Here is a 24,133-nt window from a genome sequence, read left to right on the forward strand (position 1 = left end):
CTGCACGTACAGGAGTGCTTTTGTTGTGCTGTCTCTTAAGTCTTCTCTCACACTGCTGAGAAACAGTTCCCAAACATTTCACATTATGACTTTGACCTGGAATCTTCAAAATGACAGTCTGATGGAATGCCCTCCAATCTGGACTTGGGCAGTTCTTTTCTCATGTTTGAAAGTGAAAGTGTTAGTTGCTCTGTTGTGTCCAGCTCTTTGCCATCTCATGGACTGCTGCCTGCCAGACTCCTGTCCATGGGAATATCTAGGCAAGAATACTGGAGTGGGTTGCCACTTCCTTCTCCATGGGATCTTCCCAACCCAGGAGTCGAACCAGAATCTCCTGCATTGCAGGCAGATTCTTTACCATCTGAGCCACCTAGATTCAGGTTAAGTATTTTTAGTGAAAACACTCCCTGACTGATGTTGTGTATTTCCCAGTTGTATCACATTATTGTTGAAGCTAATCATCTGTGCGGATATCCTTTGACACTGAATAACCTGTTCCCCAGCAACATTTCACCCAGTGGTTTTAGTGTTTCTTGATGCTGTGAATAGATTTGGAGTAATGAGGTGGTAAATTCTAAATTCTTTTCCTTTTAAAATAATATTCTTTCCTGCCTTCCCCCTTGCTCCTTCCCAGTGAGTGAGTGAGTAGGTGTGTAAATATAGACTTTTGGATACTTTTTTCCAATGATAGAAACAATCATTTATTGGGCATCATGCTAAGGGTTTTATATGCTCAATCTTATAAAATTTTCCCAGCAGCCTTGGAGAGGTAGGTTTTATACCTCTTCCCACATTTTACATAAAGAAACTTGAGGTCATGAAGTGACCTGCTCTTGCTCACAGAGATGATAAAGATTCTAGCCGAGTAACTCTGATGTCCCTTCATTATGGTGCCTCCTTACATATCATCCAGGATTTCCTTTCTCAGACTCATCTCAGCCCGCACGGATAGGGTTCCTACTAAAGGGCATCTTCACAACCCAGGGAGTATAGATACCAGCCCAGTCTCAGGTGTTTTCTGTGCTTGCTGCTTTATTTCAGAGTTTGTTGCCTTCTCTTGCCCAGTTCCTGTGTCTGGTCTCTTTCTTACTTTCCTCATAGAATCAGGTCTTCTGGTTGGGTCGGGGCACACATGTTCAGTACACCCAACTTGGCCAACTGGTTGGAAGCGTGGTTGTGGTCCTGAGAACTCTTCTCTGATTCTTGGCCTCATGACCCATCAGTACGCCTGTTTTCTTGGGGGTACCATGGAGTCTAATCCTGGCAACTGTTTTTAAAATTATGTTGTAATCTATTACAGTTTTTATTCTTTATGATGCTTGAATTGTCTCAAGTTTCGCCAGTGAGCACCCTTTCGAGTTGACCCATTGTCCTGTTTGTCATACCTGTTAATCTTACTTTCTGGCAAGAGATGGAGCAGTCTCACCTTGTTTTTTTGTTTGTTTGTTTATTTAAAGAAGCCAAGATATGGCACCAAGTGTGGTCATTGCTACTAGGGTGTCATTGCTTCTAAGAAAGTTGTTGTTTTTTATTTTTTAATCTCTGCAGGATTTTCCTGTTGATAGAATTATAGAGTGAGAGGTGCTGGACAAGAAAACCTCTGCTTGGTTTCCAGTTGGAGTTGTCTAGAGTTTCCAGGGATTTGTGTAGACTGAACCTCTACACTCACACTGCTCTTGCTCAGGAATTGGTCAAGGAGTTGGGGACATTTGATTAAAAAGAATTTCTTTTTTTGCTGGCAGAAAGACATTTCCTCTGAACTTGATCCGTTAGTAGTTCTCTTTTTGCCCTCATTCCAAACTTGAATCTGTGAGGAGATAATTCTTTGTTTAAGAAACTTCAGTAAAAACTGTTAACAGAATTGAGGCTGTATCTACTACCTCATTGCTATATATTTTCAGAAATAATTACTGGCTCTTTTTCACAATTAAATTAATTATCCTGATGGAGTACTTATTTGCTTAAGCTTAAAGTTCACTCCATTTTAGTGTTTATTCTCTTGAATGGCCTATCAAGGGAAAAGAAAAAAAAAAATTTTTTTATTTTGTGTTGTGGTTTGAGATAAGAGAGTGTTTTCTTTTTTAAATAAGGCACCCAAGATAGTGACGGCCAAGGAGGCACAGCCAGAAGAATTTTTCCAATATGTATATCTTTGTCAGTGTTTTTCAGTTATGGTTACATAGAGTATATATTATTTTAATGTTCAAGTGGCACTATAGTGTATTCCCGTGTATTCCCTGCTCTTTTTTTGTTTGTTTTTTATTTTTTCCTTATAAACATTTTTTTTTTTTTTTACCCCGTTGCTTTGTGATTAGAGTGGTGTTTTTATTTAAAGATGGTCACTAATACATTGGTTTTATTGACTAACCAGGAATCATTATCAATTATACCTGTCACTCTACTGCTAGGCTAGTTTCTAGGGAGAGACTTACAAAGAAGCTTAAAAATGACCAATGAATATAGAAAGTGATTTCTTTTATTGATGTAAACATTTAAAAACCTACTGAAGTATTTCAGTATATCTGTCTTACATTTTTATCATCCATCTTTTGGTAACTTAACCTCATTTTTATTTTATAGTTTTATATTTTAAACACTTGCTAAAAATAGTTCCTTTCTATAGGATGCCCTGAGTGTTCTTGTTTGTTTAAAATTTTGTATCTATAATGGATGACTTATAAAATGGGTTTATGGGTAGCCCCCTCTCATTTTTTTCTCTCCTAAATTCAAGGCATAATCTATTCAACATTACGATTATAATTTGGATGTTGTCATTCATAAAATCTTTGAAAGGACTTTATAATTTTGTTATAAAAACAAGTGAAAAATTAAAACCTCAGTGCAGTGTGGCGTTCTGGAACAGAAAAATGGCATTAATGGAAAGCTAGAGAAATCAGAATGAATTCTGTGTTAGATTAATAGTAATGTACAATGTTAATTTTTTAGTTTTGATAAGTTCTCTGGGTATGTAATTTTTTTTGATTTTTGGTTTCGATAAAGTCTACAGGTATGTAAGATGTTTTTGCATTAGTAGAAGTTGGGTAGAGGATATATAGGAACTCTATATTTAGTTGAAAATTAATTTACCCAAAACTTTAAATATGCAGCCATATGACTAAATAGTGGTGAGCCAGGTGCCAGGGTACAGAGTCCTGAGGCGTCTGTCTTCTCCCCGGAAGGTCACAATCTTGTTGACAAGTCAAGGTCGTCTTCTCCATAAGCAGATGAGTAACAGTACCTTTATGAGGCAGCCTGTGCCAGTGAATGATAGAGGGAGTCCTATGAGATAGTAGACGCAAGGTGTGTTTGGAGAGGCCTTTGCAGAACCGGTGAAACATGAGCTGAGCAGGATAGCTGAGAACAACTTCGATAAGTAATGAAGAGGTGGTTCTAAGAGACAGGAGCGGCCATGGATTGAGAAAAAAGTATTGGCAGTGATGATGCATTGTGGGTTCACTGCAGTCGAAATGAGCTAGTGCAGATTTGTACTAATCAAAGTATGGGGTGCTGAGGGTCTAACTGATATGGTGGGACTGAGAATTGACAGGATTCCAGGATGATGGATATAGAAACACAAAAGGAAAACAAATGAGTGGTGACTGGTAACTTGAGGCAGCGAAAGTTACTTAGGGGATGGGTTTTGTTAAACATTTTCAGGTAATGCTGGACTGCCAAGTAGAATTGTATGGGAAGGAGTTATACCGGGGGTACTGGAGCATAGGAATGCAGCAAAAGGCTTGGGACTCTATAGTGAACAGAAGGAGAAGTCTAGAAGGAAATTTAACAGCATTCAGAGAGGTAACAAAGAGAGACTGAGTGATCACTTTTGGGTTTCCAAAGTAGGTAGGGGAGAGTCTCATAAGGAGGATATACTGGCTCTGGCTGTAGATATGTCAGAGAGAAAAGCCACTGTGAAACCTTGAAAAATTGCTATCTGAATGGTCATCAGTTTTTCAGATTGATGGGCCTGAAATCCAGATTATGGGGAATTAAGCAGTAAGGGCTGTGTGTGTGTATACAGGAGGGGGTTGTTGACACTAGTTTTTAAAGATGTTTGGCTCTGCACAGACTAGGATATATACTTACGGACCTAGCTGAAGAGAGTAAAGGAAGGTTATTTAAACTTAATAAACATTTATTCACTTCCAGTTATATGGAAGATATTTTGTTAGGGGCAGTGGAGAACACAAAAAGTGATTAAAATATAGTGTTTTTTCCCCTCCTGAAAAATTGCTACTTCAAGATCTTTAGGTGTTAGATAGGTGTTAAAATGCTAGAGATGATGCTTGCAAGCAGCAGAACAAAATCAGTGACAGAACCAGCAGCAGAGAGTTGGAGAATTGATGGAGCAGCGAAGGGAGAGAGAAGAAAAGAGATGGCAGGTGAAGGCGAGGAGTCTGAGCCTTGGAAGGCAAAAGGGATCCTCTCTCTCCTAAGACAGGCACAGTGGAGAAGAGCAGACTGCCAGTGTTAGAGCTATTATGAGATAGAATAGAGCACAGGTGAGCCTTCACTGTGAACCGCATGTGCTGCAGACTAGGGGTATATATTTTTCACCTTTGGAAAGTTCTGGTTGAATGGGAAAATGAAGCTGTTAGCGCTTATTTTTGGTCCTTTGAGACAGAAAAGTGAAACACTTGGGCAACTGAGACACTGCTTTTAGCTTAGGATTTGTTTGTTTGTTTTTAATGTTTTATAATGAAATAAACATTTTTAATTGCTCAGATACTGTGTGAACCTCTCTGTGTCTGCAGTTAGCTAGGCTGTGTGTCAGATGCGGATTCTCACAAAGCTTAGAGCCTAGGAAAGGTGGTAAGAGGACATAAAGAGAAAGTGTTAGTCACTCAGTCGTGTCCAACTCTTTGTGAGCCCATGGACTGTAGCCCACCAGGCTCCTTAGTCCATGGGATTCTCTAGGCAATATGCAGGCTCTTAATAAATGCTTGCTGACTGGACTCTTCATATGAGATAGAAAGTGGCTACGTGCCCATCCTGTGCACACAAGGAAGTATTAGAAGATTTAGAGAAGAAAGTGAATTGGAGCAATTTTCTGGCTATTTCAATAGAACAAGGTTTTGAAATAAATTTGCCATATGTTTACCTAAAGGCCTTGTTTCTTCATAGACCTTTTTTCCATATGTTTAGAAAATATTTTGTGCTCATATTTTTTGGTCACAACTGCTGAAGTACTTTTAAGATCATCCTTACCAGTGAAGGGAAGCAGAAGGTGCCACCCCACACATTTTTGAGAAAGCTATTTTGTGCAGTCCTGCTTGGAAAGAAAATTATAGAGAAGACTGTTTAGGTATTATAGGATAGGCCTGAAAAGTGATTCTCAAGGTAGTAATTAAAATGTAATCACTACAGAAGTTAGTCTGAGAGTTTCTCAACACATGTTCTGACAGAACGTTGTTAAGCAGAGTCTTGGTTGACGGGACTCCTGTTGAGGGACATGCTTAACTTAACCGAGCCCCGCTCCTCCCCCTTGGAAGAGGCAGGGAGGGCCGCCCACTGAGGTTCCCGAAGCCTTACTTTGCTTCGGCGGAGGTCAAGCACTCCCCTTCCAGCCTCTTGAGGGCTTTCTCCATGTGTTGCCAGTGTGTGCTGGTAAAAATGACTTTAAACTCTTGTCAGCACAGTTACTGGTGCATGCATCACAGTCCCACTCAGATAAACCTGTCACCACACAGAGGCGGCCGCTGGAGAAGAGTACAAGGGCAGGCCTCTAGCTTTTCATTCGAGCATCACTAAACGTGCGCAGAGTGCCCAATTATTTCAGCATTATTGAGCAAGCCTACAGGAGGACCCAAGCCTTGCTACATTAGATTTTCTTTAGTAATTTGCTCAAGTACCGCTGAGGACACTTAAAGGGCTTAAAACGGTGGCTGCAACCAGTTTCCTTTTCTGGGTTGTTAATTCAGGTTTTCTCTTCCAAATTAACTCTGGCCGCATGCTGTGCAGCGGTTCTGGGAGAACTGTTTAACACTAGTTTTCTCAATTTTCAGCTTTTTTTCCTTCAGCATAACTGCTTTAACAGTTAGTCACATATATGTTTTGATTAGAGATGTATTATAGTGAGGCTCTATGTTTTTGGAGACCAAAATACAGTCGCTTTGTTGAAGAAATCTAATTTCAGCTATTAAAAGTAACCTAGATAATTTCATTATTTAAAAATTTGGTTATTTACAGTGCATTGCAAAACCAACAAATCCAAGTAAAAAATATAGCATTGCTCTATTATTCATCTCCCTCCCTTAAAAAAAAAATATGTGTGTATATATATATATATATATGGGATGTGTGACCCTTTATATGTATTTATAAAGGATAAATCTTTCCTTCATGGGTGCTGGGCTTTCCAGGGTCTTCTTGCAGCACTTTGCTCTCCTTTTGTTGTTGAGGGGTGACTCAGATACAAGGAACAAGTTCAATATCTTTGTCTCGTTTCTCACAGCAGCAGCAACTCCAGGCCCAGCATCTATCCCATGGACATGGTCTGCCAGTGCCTCTGACCCCACACCCTTCGGGGCTTCAGCCTCCTGCCATTCCGCCCATTGGTAGCAGTGCCGGCCTTCTGGCCCTCTCCAGTGCCCTGGGAGGCCAGTCCCACCTTCCAATTAAAGATGAGAAGAAGCACCATGACAGTGATCACCAAAGAGGTGAGTGATTTTCTCAGAATGTCTGTCTGGTATCACCTGTCTGCTGCTGAGGGTCAGTCTGGATGTCGTTGTTTGCCTGTTTCTGGATTTCATTTTACCTGTGGCTAAACAAAGGATTTCCCCTGGAAGGTAAATTAATGATCGGAAGCAGTCTTTGCACAGTGATCTCCTATTGACTGGCAAGAGTTAATACGCTCCCCAAAGGTATAGGGGGACACATTTCCTGGTTATTGCCTCTGATCCTTTGCTGCATCCCCAAGTCTAAATCAGTAATGAAGTGCCACAGTGCTCTGTGTTTGAAATTGTGAGTGGCATTATTAGCTAATTTTGACCGAATCCATTTTGGGGAAGGTTTTACTGATAAAGGCTCACTTCATAATTTTGACAGACTTAATTATTATTTTTAAATCAGGTCAGTCTGTATAATGCAGTGAAAATCTTGCAGGTAAGAAAATAATTTAGGTAGTCTTAGTAACTGAGAAGTTGGTTTAACTACCTCTCTCACCCAGTCTCTTTAGAAGCATGAAATTAACTCATTTCTGTGTATAAGAACAACACGGTTGTTTATGTAAATGATTTTAAGTTGTGTTCTTTCTAGTTTGGTTTCTTCCCTCCACTGAAATAGATGATAATGCAGACACATTGCGATCTAACTATATGTTGGTATGGTGCTTATTAATAGCTTTTATTATTTAATGACACAAAAGCAAATGAAAGTCTCTCCCAGCATTCCTTTGTGGGAATTTACTTAGTCCTACGATGGGTGGTTCTTGGTCGGAAGGGTGTGGTTATAATTAAAACCCCATATCTCTTCTTGTTTCAGTGCCATTACCATGAATTATAATCTTGGGTAAATGATTTTTATCACATAAACATAAATTTCCCTTCTCTGATGTTAGAAACTCTGTACTGTTTGTCATATAGTTATCTTAGTGCTATGGTCCAGAACTGAGGCGTGTCTGTAAACACTTAAGTGGAAAAGTCAATAAGGAGTATAAATAACAAGAATATCCAGCTTTGGTTTCTGAAATTATGTCAAACGTAGCTTGGTGCTCTGTGGAACTGGTCAAGTAATTAATTTTAATTAATTAACTTTACAGAAAAGTTGACATCTGTGTTATTTATTATTTAGTAGAGATCAAATTTGACAAGTGTATGATTTTATGTAAACTAACTGGTACTTTTCTTTTTTGCCTTCTTCTCCCCTCTTGACCTGCCTTGTTGCTGCTGTTTTGCCTATAGACAGAGACTCCATCAAGGTAGGACTCAAAGTTACAGATGAAGAAATGACTTGCCATCAGGCTGTAAACAATTTGAATAAATCTAGTAGTGGATTCTTTGAGATTTACCAAGATGATTTGATGGGCTTTACCAAATAGTGGTGAACTGCATTTTTAGATTCTTTCAGTTGTGCATTTGAGATTTTTGAAAAAATTGGTCCTGTTTCTCTATCAGAATCAAGATTTATAGACCAAGATTGAATTACAAGATCTGGCTTGTGTTGCTCTTTTTATTATATCTTTGCCATGCGAAAAAGAATAACTGCTTTTCTTGAGTTAAGCTTTGGCTGTAAGATAGGTAATGATGGGGAAAAAATCAGTTTATAAGGAAATACATATTTTGGGAAACAGTTCCAGCCTACAAAACTCTTTATTAAAACATTTAAGAGCATTTTTCTTCACCAGAAAGAATTGTTTTTTGTTTTGTTTTAGTTTAATGACATCTTGGTTTCCAGTATAGCAAGTTATTCTCCTTGGGTTTTACATCTGTCTTACCTGCCTCCTCTATGTCTTTATAGAGAAGTTATAGGGAAAGAGGAAAAGTATTCTAGGGCCTAATGATTTGGATGTGCTTGTGTAATACCATAATGAGGTGTGCTAAGGATACCTGAATTCATATAGTAAGGAAACAAGAAAAACAGGCAACTGTGGCAGGAAATGAGTAAAGTATGAAATTGCTTGATAACTTTTGGATCATGCACAATGTAAATATGCTGCTGTATTGTGGATAATTGTGTTATACATGCCATTTATATTTTGTATAGATTAGAAAGCAAAGGAAGTTCTCAAGCACAGATGCTGTCAATTCATTGTATTTTACAGTAGTTGAATGTTTTAGAGCATATGCAGTTACGTCTCTTGGAGCTTTTAATGAAGTTATGCATACAGAAACTAAAATCTTCCCTTGAAACCACCTGTGCTATCACTTTGAATGCTTCTTTAGTCCTTATTTTTTTTTAATAATAAAGAGGAAGTAGAATTTTTCCCCGAAGCCATTAAATGATAGAAAATAAAATATATCTATTTTACCCTTCAAAAATCTTTGTAATTTGGAAGGGTATCTGCATACCCATAGAAATGTCAACATTGACAAATAGGAACTGCACACTTTGAATTATTTAATTTTGCATTTACAGTTGTGTACTTTGCTGTTAGTATGAGCATCAATACCTAAACTCAAAAGCTCTCTTAATCAGAGTGTAGTAAGTTCTCCGCACATATGTACTTAGGAAGTAGTACGTAAATGGCATTGACCAGGATTTGCTGGTAGCAGCCCTTGGGAAGCCTGCCTAGTTATTCTGAGGCCAGTGACATAACCATTCCCTGCCTTCATATGATAAATACATACCTTCAGGCAGGCCAGTGAGCTAAACAGAAGCCTCCTCTCATACCCCACTCCCAGAAGACTGAAAATATTTATACTCCAGTGCACACTTTTGCATCAGTTTCATTTTATAGTTCCTCACGCCAGAGTAGGGTATATTTTGAAATCGTATATAATCATTCAAGATGAGTCTGGGAGTATCTGTGTAGCTTGGAAGCCAGGGGAAAAGCAAAAGGAAATAGAGGCGGATGCTTTTTGCCTTGATTTATTGTGGAATGGTAGCTATAAATAGATGTTTTTGTTGGGTACTGTTTTTGAATTGAAGTTGCACTCTGTCAGGTTTGGAGCTGTCCTGTGGCTTTGCTGGGTGAAATAGTTCACTAATTTTTATAAATGTGTTCTGTGACACTCAGAAAAGCAGTTAGTTGCTTGTTCCATCGATCGTCCTCATCCTCCCATAAGTGGTTCCTGGTTAAGAGGGGCTTTTTATGATTGTCTGCTGTGTGACTGGAGATGGTTTTTATCATCCGGAGCATGCCAGTTGCCTGCAGCTGGAGTCAGGCTTGTATGAAATAATTTATTCATGCAGGATAATGCTCCTTAACATTTAACAGGTAATGAACGTGACATAAATTTCCTTCTTGCTTTTAATTTTTCCCTTTCCTCTTCTAATGTGCAAACAGGCTGCTCTGGTACTCTAAATAATAAGTAATTTTTGGCCATCTGTCAAAAGGAAATTTCAATACAAATTTAAATTAATGGTGCCTGAAATTTTTTATAGCTCTCTAAAAGCCTCTAATGTGCAGAAAATTCTGAATCTGCTGGTAGTAATTAGTGTTGCATGTAATGAGGATGTGGGCAATGTTATATAGTCCCAGTGTAACATTTTGATATGGTAGCAAAATTTTGATTTATATGAGGTTGTGGATGGGTTTAATTGTGAGAGACACTTTAAAATGTTTTCTTGATGTTACAGATTATTAAACAGGACAGATTTCAGAATAGCTTATAAAATATAAATTTAAACTTACTCTAAAGATTAAGGTAATTAAGGTGCTTTACCTTTAGGTGGCAAGTAAAAATGAAGGAAATTCCGTTGTTAAAGTGTTGGTCTTTTTTTCTTCCTTTTCTCTTCTTGAAGGTTCTGTGGCTACTAAACCAAGTACTGTTGGCTTTATTGATCTTGTTTTCTATAGCTCCAGTAGCCAAGTTCATTCATAAGCCTGTTATTTGCAGACTTGTACCTGACGTTTTTCAACAAGGATGGAGAATGTAAATATGAACCTAAAAGAGAAAGCACTGTAGGAACCCAAGGATCACTTTATTTGGTGAGGAGAAGCAGAATGTTGTGTGTTCTGGGGCTTTTATAGGAAGGATCCAAGGCACCTGCTTGTCACTTGGCCATCCAGTACCCACGTTCATGTGCCCATTGTAAGCCCTGGATTTAGAGGCTGAACATGGCAGGAAGTACAGACCATGGTCCACTCACACTCTTAGTTGGAAGGGTAGAAAGCACAAAAGAGGTTCCTACTTCTCCTTCCTGAGTGGGAGCTTTTTCAGCATCTTCTGGAGTTTATCTTGAAAAGATCCATGTGAAACCAATGAAATATCTTCTGAGGTGATAAAATCTTCCTCCGCCCATCCCTCCTGTGTGCCGAGGGGCAGAAGTTGGTGTCCCCACAGTTGTGACAGAGCAGACATTCCCATCTGCTTCCAGGAGCTCCCTAGCTGCTGGAGGTCTCAGTTCATGAGAGGATATCATTAGGTTCCTCACATCACTGTTTCCACCTCATTGACTGATGTGAGGGTAAGGATTAAGAATTGTGAAGGCCAGATTGCCTAAAACTTAGTAGGAATCTGAAATTGAGAAATTAATTTTATTATACCCCAAATGCCTATACCTCCTAGCAAAAAATAGCCACCAAAATCAAGACCAACTTGAATATAAATGGCAAAATTCACTATCACCAACTACTATACCTCCTAGCAAAAAATAGCCACCAAAATCAAGACCAACTTGAATATAAATGGCAAAATTCACTATCACCAACTATTGATTAGCTCCATGGCCTCTCCCAAGTTGGTATTATTGTGCTAACCTTATTACTTCCTAAGTCCTTCTTAAGTATATTGTGTATTCTTGTTTGTTTTCTCCAGCATGCAGTAACCTCAAGTCAGGCCCATGAGGAATTTGCAGTTTTTTGATTGTAAAATATAGCATAATTACATTGTTTTCCTCGAAGTGGTGGTGTTTTTACTTTCATTATTTCATTGGATTGTCTTTCCCAAAGTGCCATATGCATCATCAGAGTATGATCGTTTTTAGTGATTTTTGTACATTGCCAAATGAACCTCCAGAAGCGCTGCAACATTTAAAAATGCCAGATGCAATATTTGAGTATGTTTTCACACAATCCGCCAATCCTGAACTTAGCTTTTGTAATTTTTGCTGGTATAGTAAGTATGAATAGTGCACTTTAAAAAAAAAAAAGACATAAAGATATTTTTCAAGTGAAATGTTTTTCTGTGGGTCTGTTTGCTATGTTACCTGCTCCTGAATGGATTCCTTGTTTTTGTTTAAGGGTCTTCATAATAATCTGCATATTAGTTGTATCTATGGCAATGCCTCTTTTTCCTGTCTTCGCTATATTTTGATATTTTTTCTGTGTAGATGACTCCAGCGTCATACTTTGCCTTTTTTTTTTTTTTTTCTTGTCTCTGGTTATTCTCTGTTGTCAGTAAAGGTTTATCAATGGAGAATTAGACTAAGGCTCTTTTGTTCAAATTCAAGGGTATGATTCAGGCCAAGAAAGCCCTTTAGCCTCATTAGTTGAGTGTTACAGGTGAAAGTGGGTTTTTAGCTTGAATTAACAGAATGGTTACTTCTGTTGGCTGGTTCACTTTATGCATTAAAATTTAATGGTGAAAGATTCTGTTCCAGGGTCTTGTGTGACCTGTGTGACTTGGTTTTTATTCCCTTCTGTCTCTTTTTACTGTTGCAAAAAAATATCCACCAGAAAAGAGTGTGCCTTTAATATGTTTAACCACTTGGCATGTCCTTTGTGGGAGAAAACAGAGAAGAAGCCACTTGAGGAGGAAGGGTGGGCCAGTAGGAGAGGCCCGAAGTTTAATGTCTCTTAATTTTCTTAATTAGAATGCATTTCATCTCTTGCAAAAATATTGCATCATAAAGTTTTTATTCAACATAATCTTCTTTAAATTTTAAGGGGGCTCAATATTTATTTGTTTAAACTGGAATTTGAATTTTAGAAGCATTTGTTTCTCAAAATGTAGATAACCCAGGCAGTTGGGGTTTTAACACTCACTTCCCTTCCCCATGCACCTGTGTAGTCTTACCCTTCCTGAGAAAGCTTGGTAGAATTGCCTATAGACTTTAGAAGACAAAGGCCTAAAGTTGAAATCCATAAAATACTATAAAGAGAGGATATAATTAAAAAACAACCACCACCAACAAACTAAACTATAGCGGGGCTTGCGTTATCTCCTGCTGTCCCCTTAGAAATCAGTAATCTGAGAAAGGGTGTATCATTAAGGGCTGTAACTTGGACTCTGTCCACTCTAACCTATTGAAAAATTATGTGAAACCCTACTTATGCAGTCAACCCCACTGATCTCTGAGCATGCATAGCTCATAGTTCAGATTTCATCGTGAAGGTAGTTGGTGAGGAAAGCTTTGTTTATTATTTTGTATATGATTAAAGGTTTGGAGGTGTTGAGGCCTTGCCCAAGTTTACATAGCCATAGCTGTCCTCAGAGGAGGCGATTCCAGCATGCATTTTACCCCTGTGTACTCCAGTACTTAAAATGAACACTTTCTCTAAAGAATGGACATTTTTTTGGTGACCATAATGCCCTCAATCACTTGATAATTCCTTGATAGCTTCTAATATCTAGCCTACAAACAGATTTCTATGATTATTTCAAATAATTGGTTTGCAAGAGTTTCCCTCCTTTTAAAATTTTTTGTGCCACTAATTTGTTGAAGAACCTGGGCCAGCCTTCCTATAGGGTGGCCCATATTCTGAATGTCTCTGTGTACTTCCCAGTGGTGTCACGAAGACTTTCTGCTGCATTGCACCAAGAAGAGTCTTTCTTATGATGAGGGAATGGGTAGAAGAATGACATCTAGGTTTGCATGTATGTTCAATGAAGTTTATTAATGATCAAGGCAGTAACATTTTTAGAAATGTATACTGATGATCAATAAAATAGATAGGATCCTATTTGTATGCTTTTACTTTCAGACACAGACTATCATGTATTTGCAATCCAACTCCATTTTCCAAACATACATGTAATTGCTTAAGATACACTTTAAAAAATATATTTTCAAGTGGGTAGTGTCCTAGATGCCCTGTGCTCCAACAGAGCGTGGGTTTCTCCCACTAAATTTTCAGCTCCTTAAGGGCAAGAATCTTTCCTTCTTTGTGAAACTGAGTGGGAGGACAAATCAAGCATGAGTAGGAAGGAAATTGTAATATTGGGTTGGCCAAAAAGTTCATTTGGGCTTTTTTGTAACATGGAAAAACCCAAACAAACTTTTTGGCCACCTGGTAGAATTAGGATCTCTCTAGGTCAGCTGTGTGTCAATGGGCAAGTCACTTAACTTCTCTGAATTTCAAAGCAGTTACTTACTACTCTAGGCGTTTTTCCAAGAGTTTGAAATGTAACTGTTTTCTTCGGTTATTCAGTCCTGCTCCAGAAGTGAATTTTGCAATACTAATCTTATACTATAGGATGTATTTCAACAATAAAGTTGGCCATGCTGCTGCTAAGGTGCTTCAGTCGTGTCCGAGTCTGTGCAATCCCATAGACGGCAGCCCATCAGGCTCCCCCTTCCCTGGGATTCTCCAGGCAAGAAAGAACACTGGAGTGGATTGCCATTTCCTTCTCCAATACATGAAAGTGAAAAGTGAAAGTAAAGTCACCCAGTCGTGCCCAACTCTTAGCGACCCCATGGACTGCAGCCCACCAGGCTCCTCCGTCCATGGGATTTTCCAGGCGAGAGTACTGGAGTGGGGTGCCATTGCCTTCTCCAGTAACTCACTGGACTTCTACCAGTTGGCCATACCATTAGCCAAATAAGCACGGTGGTAATTATATTTCATTTTGAGTATTGAGTGGTAGGGAAATAGTTTAATGTTCTAAAGTTTACCCTTCAAGGATTTAATTTTCCAAAATAAGACAATAATTTAAAAGTAAGTGTTTTAGCATTATGCTTGCTTTTTTAGTTCTTTGTGGAGACATTTGTTTCTACCATACTCCTGTTTGGGATTACCTTATCACAGAATAATCAGGAATTTAGTACTATCTACGGGATTATGTTGCAGTAATTTGTTCAATATTGAATTGATACCTGCTTCTAGGCATTTTACATGGGTGAAATGTAACAGGTGCCCTAACTCCAGAAAATATGTTGTAATTATTTGTTTGTTGAACAGATGAATAAATATCTTTAGGGCATAGCTGGTCCTCAGGTGGTGAGCATGAAGGGATCAGTGTGAGACTGGGGAAGCCGTGTTGGCTGCACCCTCCTCTACCAATCACTGAGGCAGAACAAATATTAATTAACAGGGGCAGACTGGTTGTGGGATCTGCCTTCCCCAGATGATTTTTGGCAAGGGCATTTTAATTCTTTTCCTCCATAAATCAACCCTCTTAGTTTCCAGACAAACATTTTCATCCCAGAGTTTAATATGTCTTAATTTTCTTAATTAGACTGCATTTCATCTCTTGCAAAAATAATACATCATAAACTTTTTTTATTCAACATATCTTTTTAAGAGGGCTCAATATTTATTTGTTTAAACTGGCATTTGAATTTTAGAAGCATTTGTTTCTCAAAATGTAGATAATTCTTCCAAAAGAATTATTTAAAAGAATGCCTCACCATCTTTTTTACATTCATATATAGTAACACTTACCATAGCCCACTCTGAAAAAATCATAAAATTACCTACAGGGATGCTCAATATCCTCACTTCTCTATTTCTTGAGTTATTTCTGCTGCAACACTTACTTCTATCCAACTTATATATTTTGTTTTATGGTGCTTTGAAGTACTCCACATATCTTCTGGGTTAAAGATTCTCTGCACCTGGGGGCCAGCCGCTAACAAGGGTTTTAATTTTGAACGTGAAGAGGAGTCATATCTAATAATTACCGTGGCAGGTGCCTTGGGACATGGTTGAACAAAATTTGAGCTTCATGAAAGAGGAAAGGAAGTTTGCTGAGGGCTAATACCTGCTGCAGGAGTTTTGGATTCTTTTAAATAAACTTGCTGTTAGATGAAACTAATGAAATCGTATTTCAAAACTAAATGCTGCTTAGGTCTAGCAAATCAAAACTAAATCTTAGAGTTGAATACTTAGTTGTTTTACTTTGAATCTAAAAACTGAACAAAGTAAATCATATGAGTTTGTCAGATTCCTTATTTCAGAACCAGTCCAAATATCTCTGTGTGTAATAAATTTTACAACTTTAAAAAGGCATTTTAAGTGTCAACTAATAGAACTTTCGGGAAGTCCCTGGTGGTCCAGTGGTTAGGACTCTGTGCTTCCACTTTAGGGGACACAGGTTCGATCCTTGGTCAGGGAACTAAGATCCTGGGTCCTACATGGTATGGCCAAACATACACACACACAAAACAAAACTAGTATAGTCATTTTAATTCCTGTTTATGTGTGATAGTTGTAATTCCAGTTTATGTGTTTAGATGTAATTGGTGGCTAAGCCCCGTCCTTCCCCCATCCCTAGGTTCAGTGATGCCTCTGGTTTTGCTCACTAAAAATGGGGAAAGCAGCAGCATACACTTGCATGAAGTCTTCTCACAAGCAGTCTACCTTTCTTCCCTCACACTGTTTAATATTCCATCCCTTCATCAGCCACTGATGTTCACGACAAGCTTACCCTTTCCTGTCCCTCACCATGACTGTAGGGTGAGCTTGAGGAATTCTTTTTCATGAAAATGGACTCCCTATTTAATTGTATCATACATGCCCTAAAGATTCTTGAATTTTTTTCTTTTCCCTCCCAAATCAATACTTTTCAAGTTGCTGAGTGTTCATATTTAAGAGAAGGGGAGGGCAAAGGGAGGTTAACAGGTTAGTGATGCCATCCAGTGAGAGAAGCCAGTAGGCAATATAGCAACACCTCATTTTTATTTATTCTTCCTTATGGCCATTTTAATTATTTTAGAAATTTTCGAGAATTCATTTATCTTTCTTTAAACTTCTGTTTTCTTGAGCGACATTTGGCCTTTTGAACAACAAAATAAAATTGGAAATGCTAATGTTTTGAGCCATCTAAAGGAGGAAAATAAAAATGTCACCATGGTAACAAAGCTGCTTTCTAGATGGTTTCCTAAGATATGCCTGAACTAGAAGCAGATGTCTGATTTGAGAATCTTGCCTCCTTCAATGTAAACAAATAACTTCTGGGCAGGTGTTGGAAATAATATGGAAATCCTATTAAGGGGCCCTGGGTTCCTGTCAGTCACAAGCCCGTGCCACAAAAGGGCTGGTTGTCACAGAAAGGCGCAGAGTAAATTCTCATTAGGCCTGAGCTTTTCCCAGGAAATGATTGTCTCGGTGTGTTCTTTCTCCTGTGAATCTGAATGTAAGCTGTTGCTTCTATTGATCTATTCACTGGCTTTATTTTTCTCCTCTTCATTCCAGATCCTCCCTTGCCCCCGCCAGGCTGTATTCTGCCCCCTCACCCACCCCTTCCCTTTAGATTAACACTTGATCTGTGCTACTGCTCTGAGACTTGTGACATTTGTGATTTTAACCTCCCACCCTGGGTGGGGGAGGAGGGAAGTCACTCTTCCATCCCTGGGGCCTGTGGGACAAAGAACCAGGCTCACGAGGCTGAGTACCGAAGGCTGTTTGGAGCCACACAGCAAGAGGCAGCCACAGTCCTGAATACTGTTCTGTGTACATTTACTTGTAGTTGGTGTGTTATGAATTAAGCAGAAACTAAAAGCATGAAGAGACAGTGTATTTATAAACTTTTCCAAACCTACGTAGTTGTCTGGTAAGCCAATAAAACTGCACTGTACAATATGGTAGCCACTAGCCACAGCAAGCTATTAAATTTAAATCAGTTAAAATGAAATAAAATGTAAAAATCTAGTCCCTCAGTTGCACTTGCGACACTTCAAGTCCTTGGCAGCCATGTGTGGCTCCTGTAACTGCCATGCCAGCGCTGCCGTGGGAGAGTACCATCATTACAGAAAGTTCTGTAGGCCAGGGAGAGACTTCTGTACAGGCTCACTGGTTCAGCTGTTTTATCTGGTTAAAACCGACCCCTGATATTCAAAAGCAAAGCTTTCTCCTGATGCATAGAAAATAAGGGGCATGTGTGTATTTTGGTTTTGTAGCTTTACTGTTCAGAAATGGTTGATATGGTCGACTGCATTAATATAGTGATCTTTTAAATGGGTGTAGGCCTTTTTTTTTCTTTCTGGTGGAATTGATTGAGCAGTTTAACGTGAATCTTCCCGGAATGGACCCCCAGGAGATACTTTTTAATGTTTCTAAACAGAAAGTTGTGGTGGTAGGCGGGGCTGAAGGCTGTGCATAACGATGCTCTTTATAATACTCAGAAGGTTAAATGTGGATAAACACTGAAAACAAGGCTTCAGAAAAGCCTCAGTATTATTATGCAGCATTTCTCGGACTGTAGTCCCTGAGACGCACTTCATAAAGCCAATAAAGCGCGCACTGGTGGTCTCCCGTTGCCCTAGCAACGGACCATGGGGCACAGTGTATGTGAAATGCATGAACATCTGTGGATTAATCTTTTTTAGTTTGTTCTTTTCTTGGCACTTATTGGCCCACGTGGGCTTGTGCCTGTGACACTGTGTGTGGAGGGGTAATCTGGAGTATTCCCCAGGGTCTGGCCCAGAAGTGGATGGTGGAGCTGCAAGTGAAGGGAGATGTAGCTTAGTGTTGCATGAAGCAGTGCGGGTGTTTGGCCCCACAGCAGTCTCAGGGCTATATACCTTCGGGTATATAGGGAAATGAATAAAAAATGTCCTAGTAAATCTGGGCATTATTGGGTTTATTGGACTGCCCTGAAAAAATAATCTGTAGAGAAAATTGAAATAATCACTTCTGTTTACACCACAGCTATCTGGACCTGAAAGGTCTCTGACTTATTCCACATCCTTGCACCAGCCCCAGTCCCTGCTCCAGGGATTAGAACCAAACCATATTGGACTAGTCAGAATGAGACTCCTGAATCAGACGTTTAGGCTGGAATCTGTTTTGATAATAAAATCTGATAGTAACCTAGTCAGACCTTATTTAGAGAAATTTTAAATTGAGCTGGTGACAGTTCTGTCCTTGGGAGAAGAGAGCAAACTGTGACTAAACAGAGGCACATTGAGGAACAGTACTTTGGTACTGTTGGAGTTGCAGTTACTCCCCCGCTCCTGACGGGAGTGTCTTCAGTTCTTGCCCGCACTGTGCACCCTCCACAGACTGTGTGTATTCCCTTCCTCCTGTCAGTGGCAGATGCTCCCTTGTAAACTGTTTTGCTCACCCTCATCATTTTCAGTTTTCTTCTCTACCTATTTTTCTCCTACCCTTTTTTCCTCAGTCTCCATTCTCCCTTAGGGGTCAGCCCTCTTTCCTGGGGATGAAGGAAGACTATTACTATAAAGTGTCTCATGCTGGCTGTGGTCTGTTATGTATAACATGTGAAGTGAGAAATTTTGTTCATAAATGTCTTAGACAAAACTCTACTTCGTGCTAGTCCATTTGATTTGCTTGATGGTCATTAATATTGAGGGGCATATAAGTAGGAAGAACTCCTTGTCAATTTGTATGTTTTCCTTTGGCTATTAAAAAGGAACAACTGTACCTCTGTAGCTGAGAGATTTTCCTGATTTCCTGTTAGACAGCTAAACAAAGATTATTATTTTAATGGTTTCTGATTTCGCAAGCTTTTGGTCTTGACAGATGAACTTGAAAATTGAGCAGTGCCTTCTAAATTATTTAAAGTAAGTTAGTAGGTGTCAGTTTGGCAGCTGGAGGGCAAATAGGCTTGCATTGGGTCATTGGGATGCATAGTAAAATTAGGTATAGTCCCGCCCCTCAAGTTGTTTTCCTGCTGAAGTATGCAACTTGGGATATGCTGCCTTCTGAGTAGAAAAAAATGCATTAATGAATCGTTCCTCTTCATTTCTTTGAGCTTCCAGTTAGTCCCAGATTCCCTTAAAATGTACATATAGAACTAGTCTGTGCTGTTTGGAGGACTAGCTTCTAAAGGCAATCTTCTGAGGAAGCTGCCAGGGCTAGTGTGCAAATACATGCAAAAAGGGAACCTTTAGCAAACACCAAGGGCAGTGCCAGTGGCAAAGTTCTGTAGGCTTCCCATCTTGATGGTGCCTTTTACTTTTATTCAGATACCATTTTGTAGGAATCAGTGAAACAGTTGGGCCCATAGAGCTAAAATATTATCAGACTTCTGGATGTTTGAATTCCACTCATTTGCTTTTCAAGTAGTTTCTCTGATTGGAAAAAAAAAAAAAAAGTTTTCTGTTGCTGCCTCCAGTAAATAGCCTCTTTTACTTTCAGATGGAATTTTCTTCTTTCAAGAGTTTTTTTAAAAGTTTATCAACTTTGTAATTGTTACTTGAAGGCAGCCTCTGAAATAAAACAGTTATAGGAAATATGAAAGACCTTTAAGAGGGAGTAGAATTCATGTCCTGGACAAATATTTGTTTTTTGAAAGCACAATTCTTTATGCCCCAAACTAAGAATTGTTTGGATATTCCTGGTAAGAAATGAACATTCTACAGCAGTAAATGGCAGTGAGTAAGCTGGCTATAGTGAGGAGAGGAAATGAGTTTGAATGAGTTTGAATCTCTACTGTTTCCTTCATCTGTGTTTGACAGATGTTAAGTGTGTTAAAAGCAGTAATTTTGTAATCTGGTTGTGGAAGGCTGGAAAAGGAAAGAGAACACAAATAATATAGAAGGGAACAGATTTCCAGCATCCTGATATTTTATTCTTGCCATATATACTGGTGCAGCAATCAGGAATAATCCTTGAATTCTATTTTTAACTTTTTAATTCTTAATATGTATTTAAAGTATTAATAGAAATAAAATCATACTTTCATTACTGTTGTGGATATATGAATCTATAAAAACAAATGGTACTTAAGGGAAAAATTTCTCACATCATTTTCTTATACACACACAGTATTGCAGTGGAATGTTTGGTGATGGGACAATCTCAAAAGATGAGGTTCCCAAAATTGTACACGATACTTTCCTGTTAGGCCAACCCTTAGCCTTTGTGGGATCTGGTAAAGATTACAAATAGAGTCCCTCAAATTGTATGTTTAAGTATTTTAAAGTTATAAATTCAGTTAATAAATATATCTTCATAATCATCTGAAAGGCCAGGTTTGAATTCACAATTCTCAGGCTCCAGTAGGAGTTCATTGCCGGACAGCGTGGGCCTTCACATATTTTTTTGTTGATGCCCCAACTCTCATGTCAAAGCTTCCTTACACCCCAGTGGCACCCCTTTGGTCTGGGTGTGCTCACGCTAATAGTCTTTTTCTTGGAGACTCCAAGAAAAAGACTGGTTAGACTTTGCACGTGGGCCTTTGGGCAGGAAATTTCAGAGTCCTGATACCCAGCTCTTGGTTTAGAGCAAGGTAGGCAGAGGGTGTGGGTGGACATGTCCTCTTGGTCCTAAGAGAAAACTGAATGAGTGCCCAGACCCTGGGTTAGTCCCCTCTTATCGAGCACTTTGGTTTATATGTGATTTCACAAGCCATATGTTTAAGAGAAAAGAAAGAGAAGTGAGGATTTGAAACTGTTACATCTCAGAATAGTTCTTTGTTAAATAAACATCGACATTTTATTCAAAATTAGGCCAGAGAATTGACATTGTCAAATATCATCTTCACAAAAAGTACTTTTAAACTTTGCTTTGTAGGTGGAAACGGCAACCCACTCCAGTATTCTCACCTGGAAAATTCCATGGACAGAGAATTTGTGGTGGTGGGCTACAGTCCATGGGATCGCAAAGAGCCAGACACACCTGAGCCCACACACGTGCAGAACATGCCTGCTGCGTACTCACTTCAGTCGTGTCCGACTCTGTGCGACCCCATAGACGGCAGCCCACCAGGCTCCCCTGTCCCTGGGATTCTCCAGGCCTAGCGAGGCTTTTAAAATACTTCATTAAAAATCATCAGTGTATATTGTACCTGTTCACAGTGCTTGTGAAAGGCACCAGGGTCGTGGGTTGCCCTGAATGGCTTTTCACTGGGCCCCACCCTCAGTCTGGGCCACAGGGAAGTGTGGATCTGTAGTGACAGTGCCCAGCAAGGTTAGACCTAAAAGGATTAGTTGTAAAGACTCTGCTTTCTTAGATTAAAGATTATCACTTGGAGCCAACTCGGGTCATGATTTCTGTTTTCATCTGCTCCTGTCCCTTTCATGTGCTTCCGTGGTTGGACAGCTGGAAGTGCCACAGAAATATTTAAAGAGCCCTGTTCAGTAGTTTACTGGGCAAGTCGTTGAATAATTCACATAACAAATGATTAGACAAGCACTTGTCCATCTGACTGCATTATTCTACATGTTTGCTGAAGCAGAGAAGGAGGAGTGCAGCGTTTCCTCCTCCAGAGGGTATACAGTGGCCGTATTGACCCATCTAGTTATTGGGTTTCAGCCTTTTGTTGACATTGTTGTAAATGAAAGCAGCCCGGAGGAGCTCGGAGCAGCTGGGCTGGATAATTGTGAAGAATTCCTGCTTGTTGCTGTTACCCCCAGTGTTTGCAGTGGGTTGTTTGCTTTGACTTTTGTTGAACTGTTGACAAAAGCATTAGATACAAATGGGAACAAATAAAGTGGTGAGATGCCAGGAGGGCTTGGCAGGAGTAGTGGTTTTCATTTTGATTTAAATAGGGGATGTCGGAACTTATCTAGATGGGAAATGGAAGGTCGTGTCTGTGCGTGTGTGTGTTTGTGTGTGTGTGTGTCTAGAATTGTTTTCTTTTCAGGTACCTGGGAACTAGCTTGCTGTTTATGTACCTTGGCTTACAGAGGTGAGAGAATTAAGAAGGCCGCCGTGTCTTATAACCTTAAAAAAGCTGCACTGTACTTAATGCCCTTCAGGTGTGTTGCTGGCCGGGAATGCTATAACAAATCATTTCTGGATTGCCCCTCCCCAGCTTTAAAAATATATTTTTTTAATAATGGAAGTATTTTGGGTTTGGGAGATGACAGGCATGACATGGAGGTAGGGAGGATTAAGAAAAACAGTATATGCTAAAATAGTATAGCAGAATGGAAGTCATTTACTGGAACGCTTTTAATTTGGTTTAAACAAAATACTCTTTTGTATATTCAAATGGGGAGTAGTTCAGCTGTTGTGAAGCCAGAAAATTAATGGTATTTTTAGTGAAATAGCAAAAGCATGTCAACAACATAGCTGCAGATGATAATGCTGGCATTTTATTCATGAGGAATTATCAGTGCAGGTTACTGGACAACATAGTGTGACTGAAAATGATTGAGTGTCGGAGAAGCCACTGTCCTTCTGCTCGATGATTTTATTTTGCATTTGGTCTTCCTCAGGCTTCATTTGTGCATGTATTTTCCCGTAGTTTCCCTATCATAACCAGAATGTAAGGTCGTCTTGGCTGAGGCTTGTATGCATATTGCCCCCCTTAAAATGCCTCACAGTGAAGGCTTCTCTCTCTGCGTATTGACTGAAAGGCTACAGAGTGTGTTTTCATTGCCCAGATGGTCAGTGGAGGTGGGTGGCCTTTGGAGAAAGGTCCCTCTGAATAGGTCTCTGGGAGTTGTCTAAAAGCACCAACTGGCAAGACTTCCCACAATGCATGAGGTGGATAACTGTCAAGGAATTTGCCTTCCTGGCAAGTAAAGGATTTGGAATATGTAGTAAGGCCAGAAAAATGTTTATAAAACCTGGGCAAAGATAGACAGAAGCTGCATTTATTAGGAAGTTAAAGCACCCTCTGGAACAGTGCATTTCCATGTTATGATAATGGAAATTGTACCGAAATGTATTTGAATGGTTCTGCTAAGCCATGTCTTTGTGTTTGGTCCCCATTTTGGCCCAGAGCACCCTGGGTACCATCAATAAGACTTCCTTTTATTGGTACTAGTTCACCCAGCGTCAGGGCAGGGAGGCAGCCAGTGCTTCCTCTTCACTGTGTTCTGTTCTCTGGCATTATCTGTTGGATTCTCCTCCTCTGCCAGTGACAAAAAGAATATATGTACGTTTGTGTAATTGTTCTTTGGTTTCAGTTGGCCAAATCTTAAGGAATTCTAGTGGAGAAGAATTTACTGAGTTTATGTTAATAGAAGGAATGTTAGATTATTTTAATCTTTGCAACATTTCTAGTCCTAAAGACTAGTAATCCCTTGGGAGGTGGGTGGCAACTTCATGGGCAAATTTGTTAAAAAGAACTGCAACTCAAATGCTCTGCAAGTTGCAACACAGAGTGATATTTTGTTTATCACTAGGCGATCAAGTAAGTGTAGAGACCTAGATCTGAAGTTCATAAGGAAGAAATCCCTGAAAAGACTGAGTTGGGGATAAACACATGTGTGTGATCAAGTAGGTGATGTGTCTTACAGAAGACCCGAGGGAGGTGGTAGTGAAATCATGCAAGTTAGAAAATAGGCAAAGACAGTAAGGCGATAAGTTTTCATTGTTAACAAGCCAGAAGGAGTGAGAGAGATTAAGGCTCCACAGACTTGACTCAGCATAATGCCAAATTATAAAAGACCCTGGGCAAAAATGTAGTAAAAAGCTTACCCTTGAAAGGAATGAGTTCCAGAGAACCTC

The 24,133-nt window shown here is 39.4% G+C and overlaps 1 protein-coding gene across 16 annotated transcripts in view; it reads left to right on the plus strand.

Moving 5' to 3' along the window:
* The window catches only part of TLE4 (TLE family member 4, transcriptional corepressor), a 155,256-nt gene that overhangs the window by 73,889 nt on the left and 57,234 nt on the right, over nt 1-24,133 (plus strand). For 9 of the 16 annotated variants that reach the window (XM_025281638.3, XM_025281641.3, XM_025281645.3 and 6 more), the window contains 2 exons: nt 6,455-6,659; nt 7,902-7,918. In XM_025281638.3, the coding sequence (XP_025137423.1) occupies nt 6,455-6,659; nt 7,902-7,918 (222 nt within the window). The remainder of the gene's footprint in view (nt 1-6,454; nt 6,660-7,901; nt 7,919-24,133) is intronic. The other 7 variants (XM_025281642.3, XM_025281639.3, XM_025281635.3 and 4 more) reach the window with 1 other exon arrangement.

The sequence above is a fragment of the Bubalus bubalis genome, chromosome 3 (assembly GCF_019923935.1).
Source record: "Bubalus bubalis isolate 160015118507 breed Murrah chromosome 3, NDDB_SH_1, whole genome shotgun sequence".
Taxonomy (NCBI): domain Eukaryota; kingdom Metazoa; phylum Chordata; class Mammalia; order Artiodactyla; family Bovidae; genus Bubalus; species Bubalus bubalis.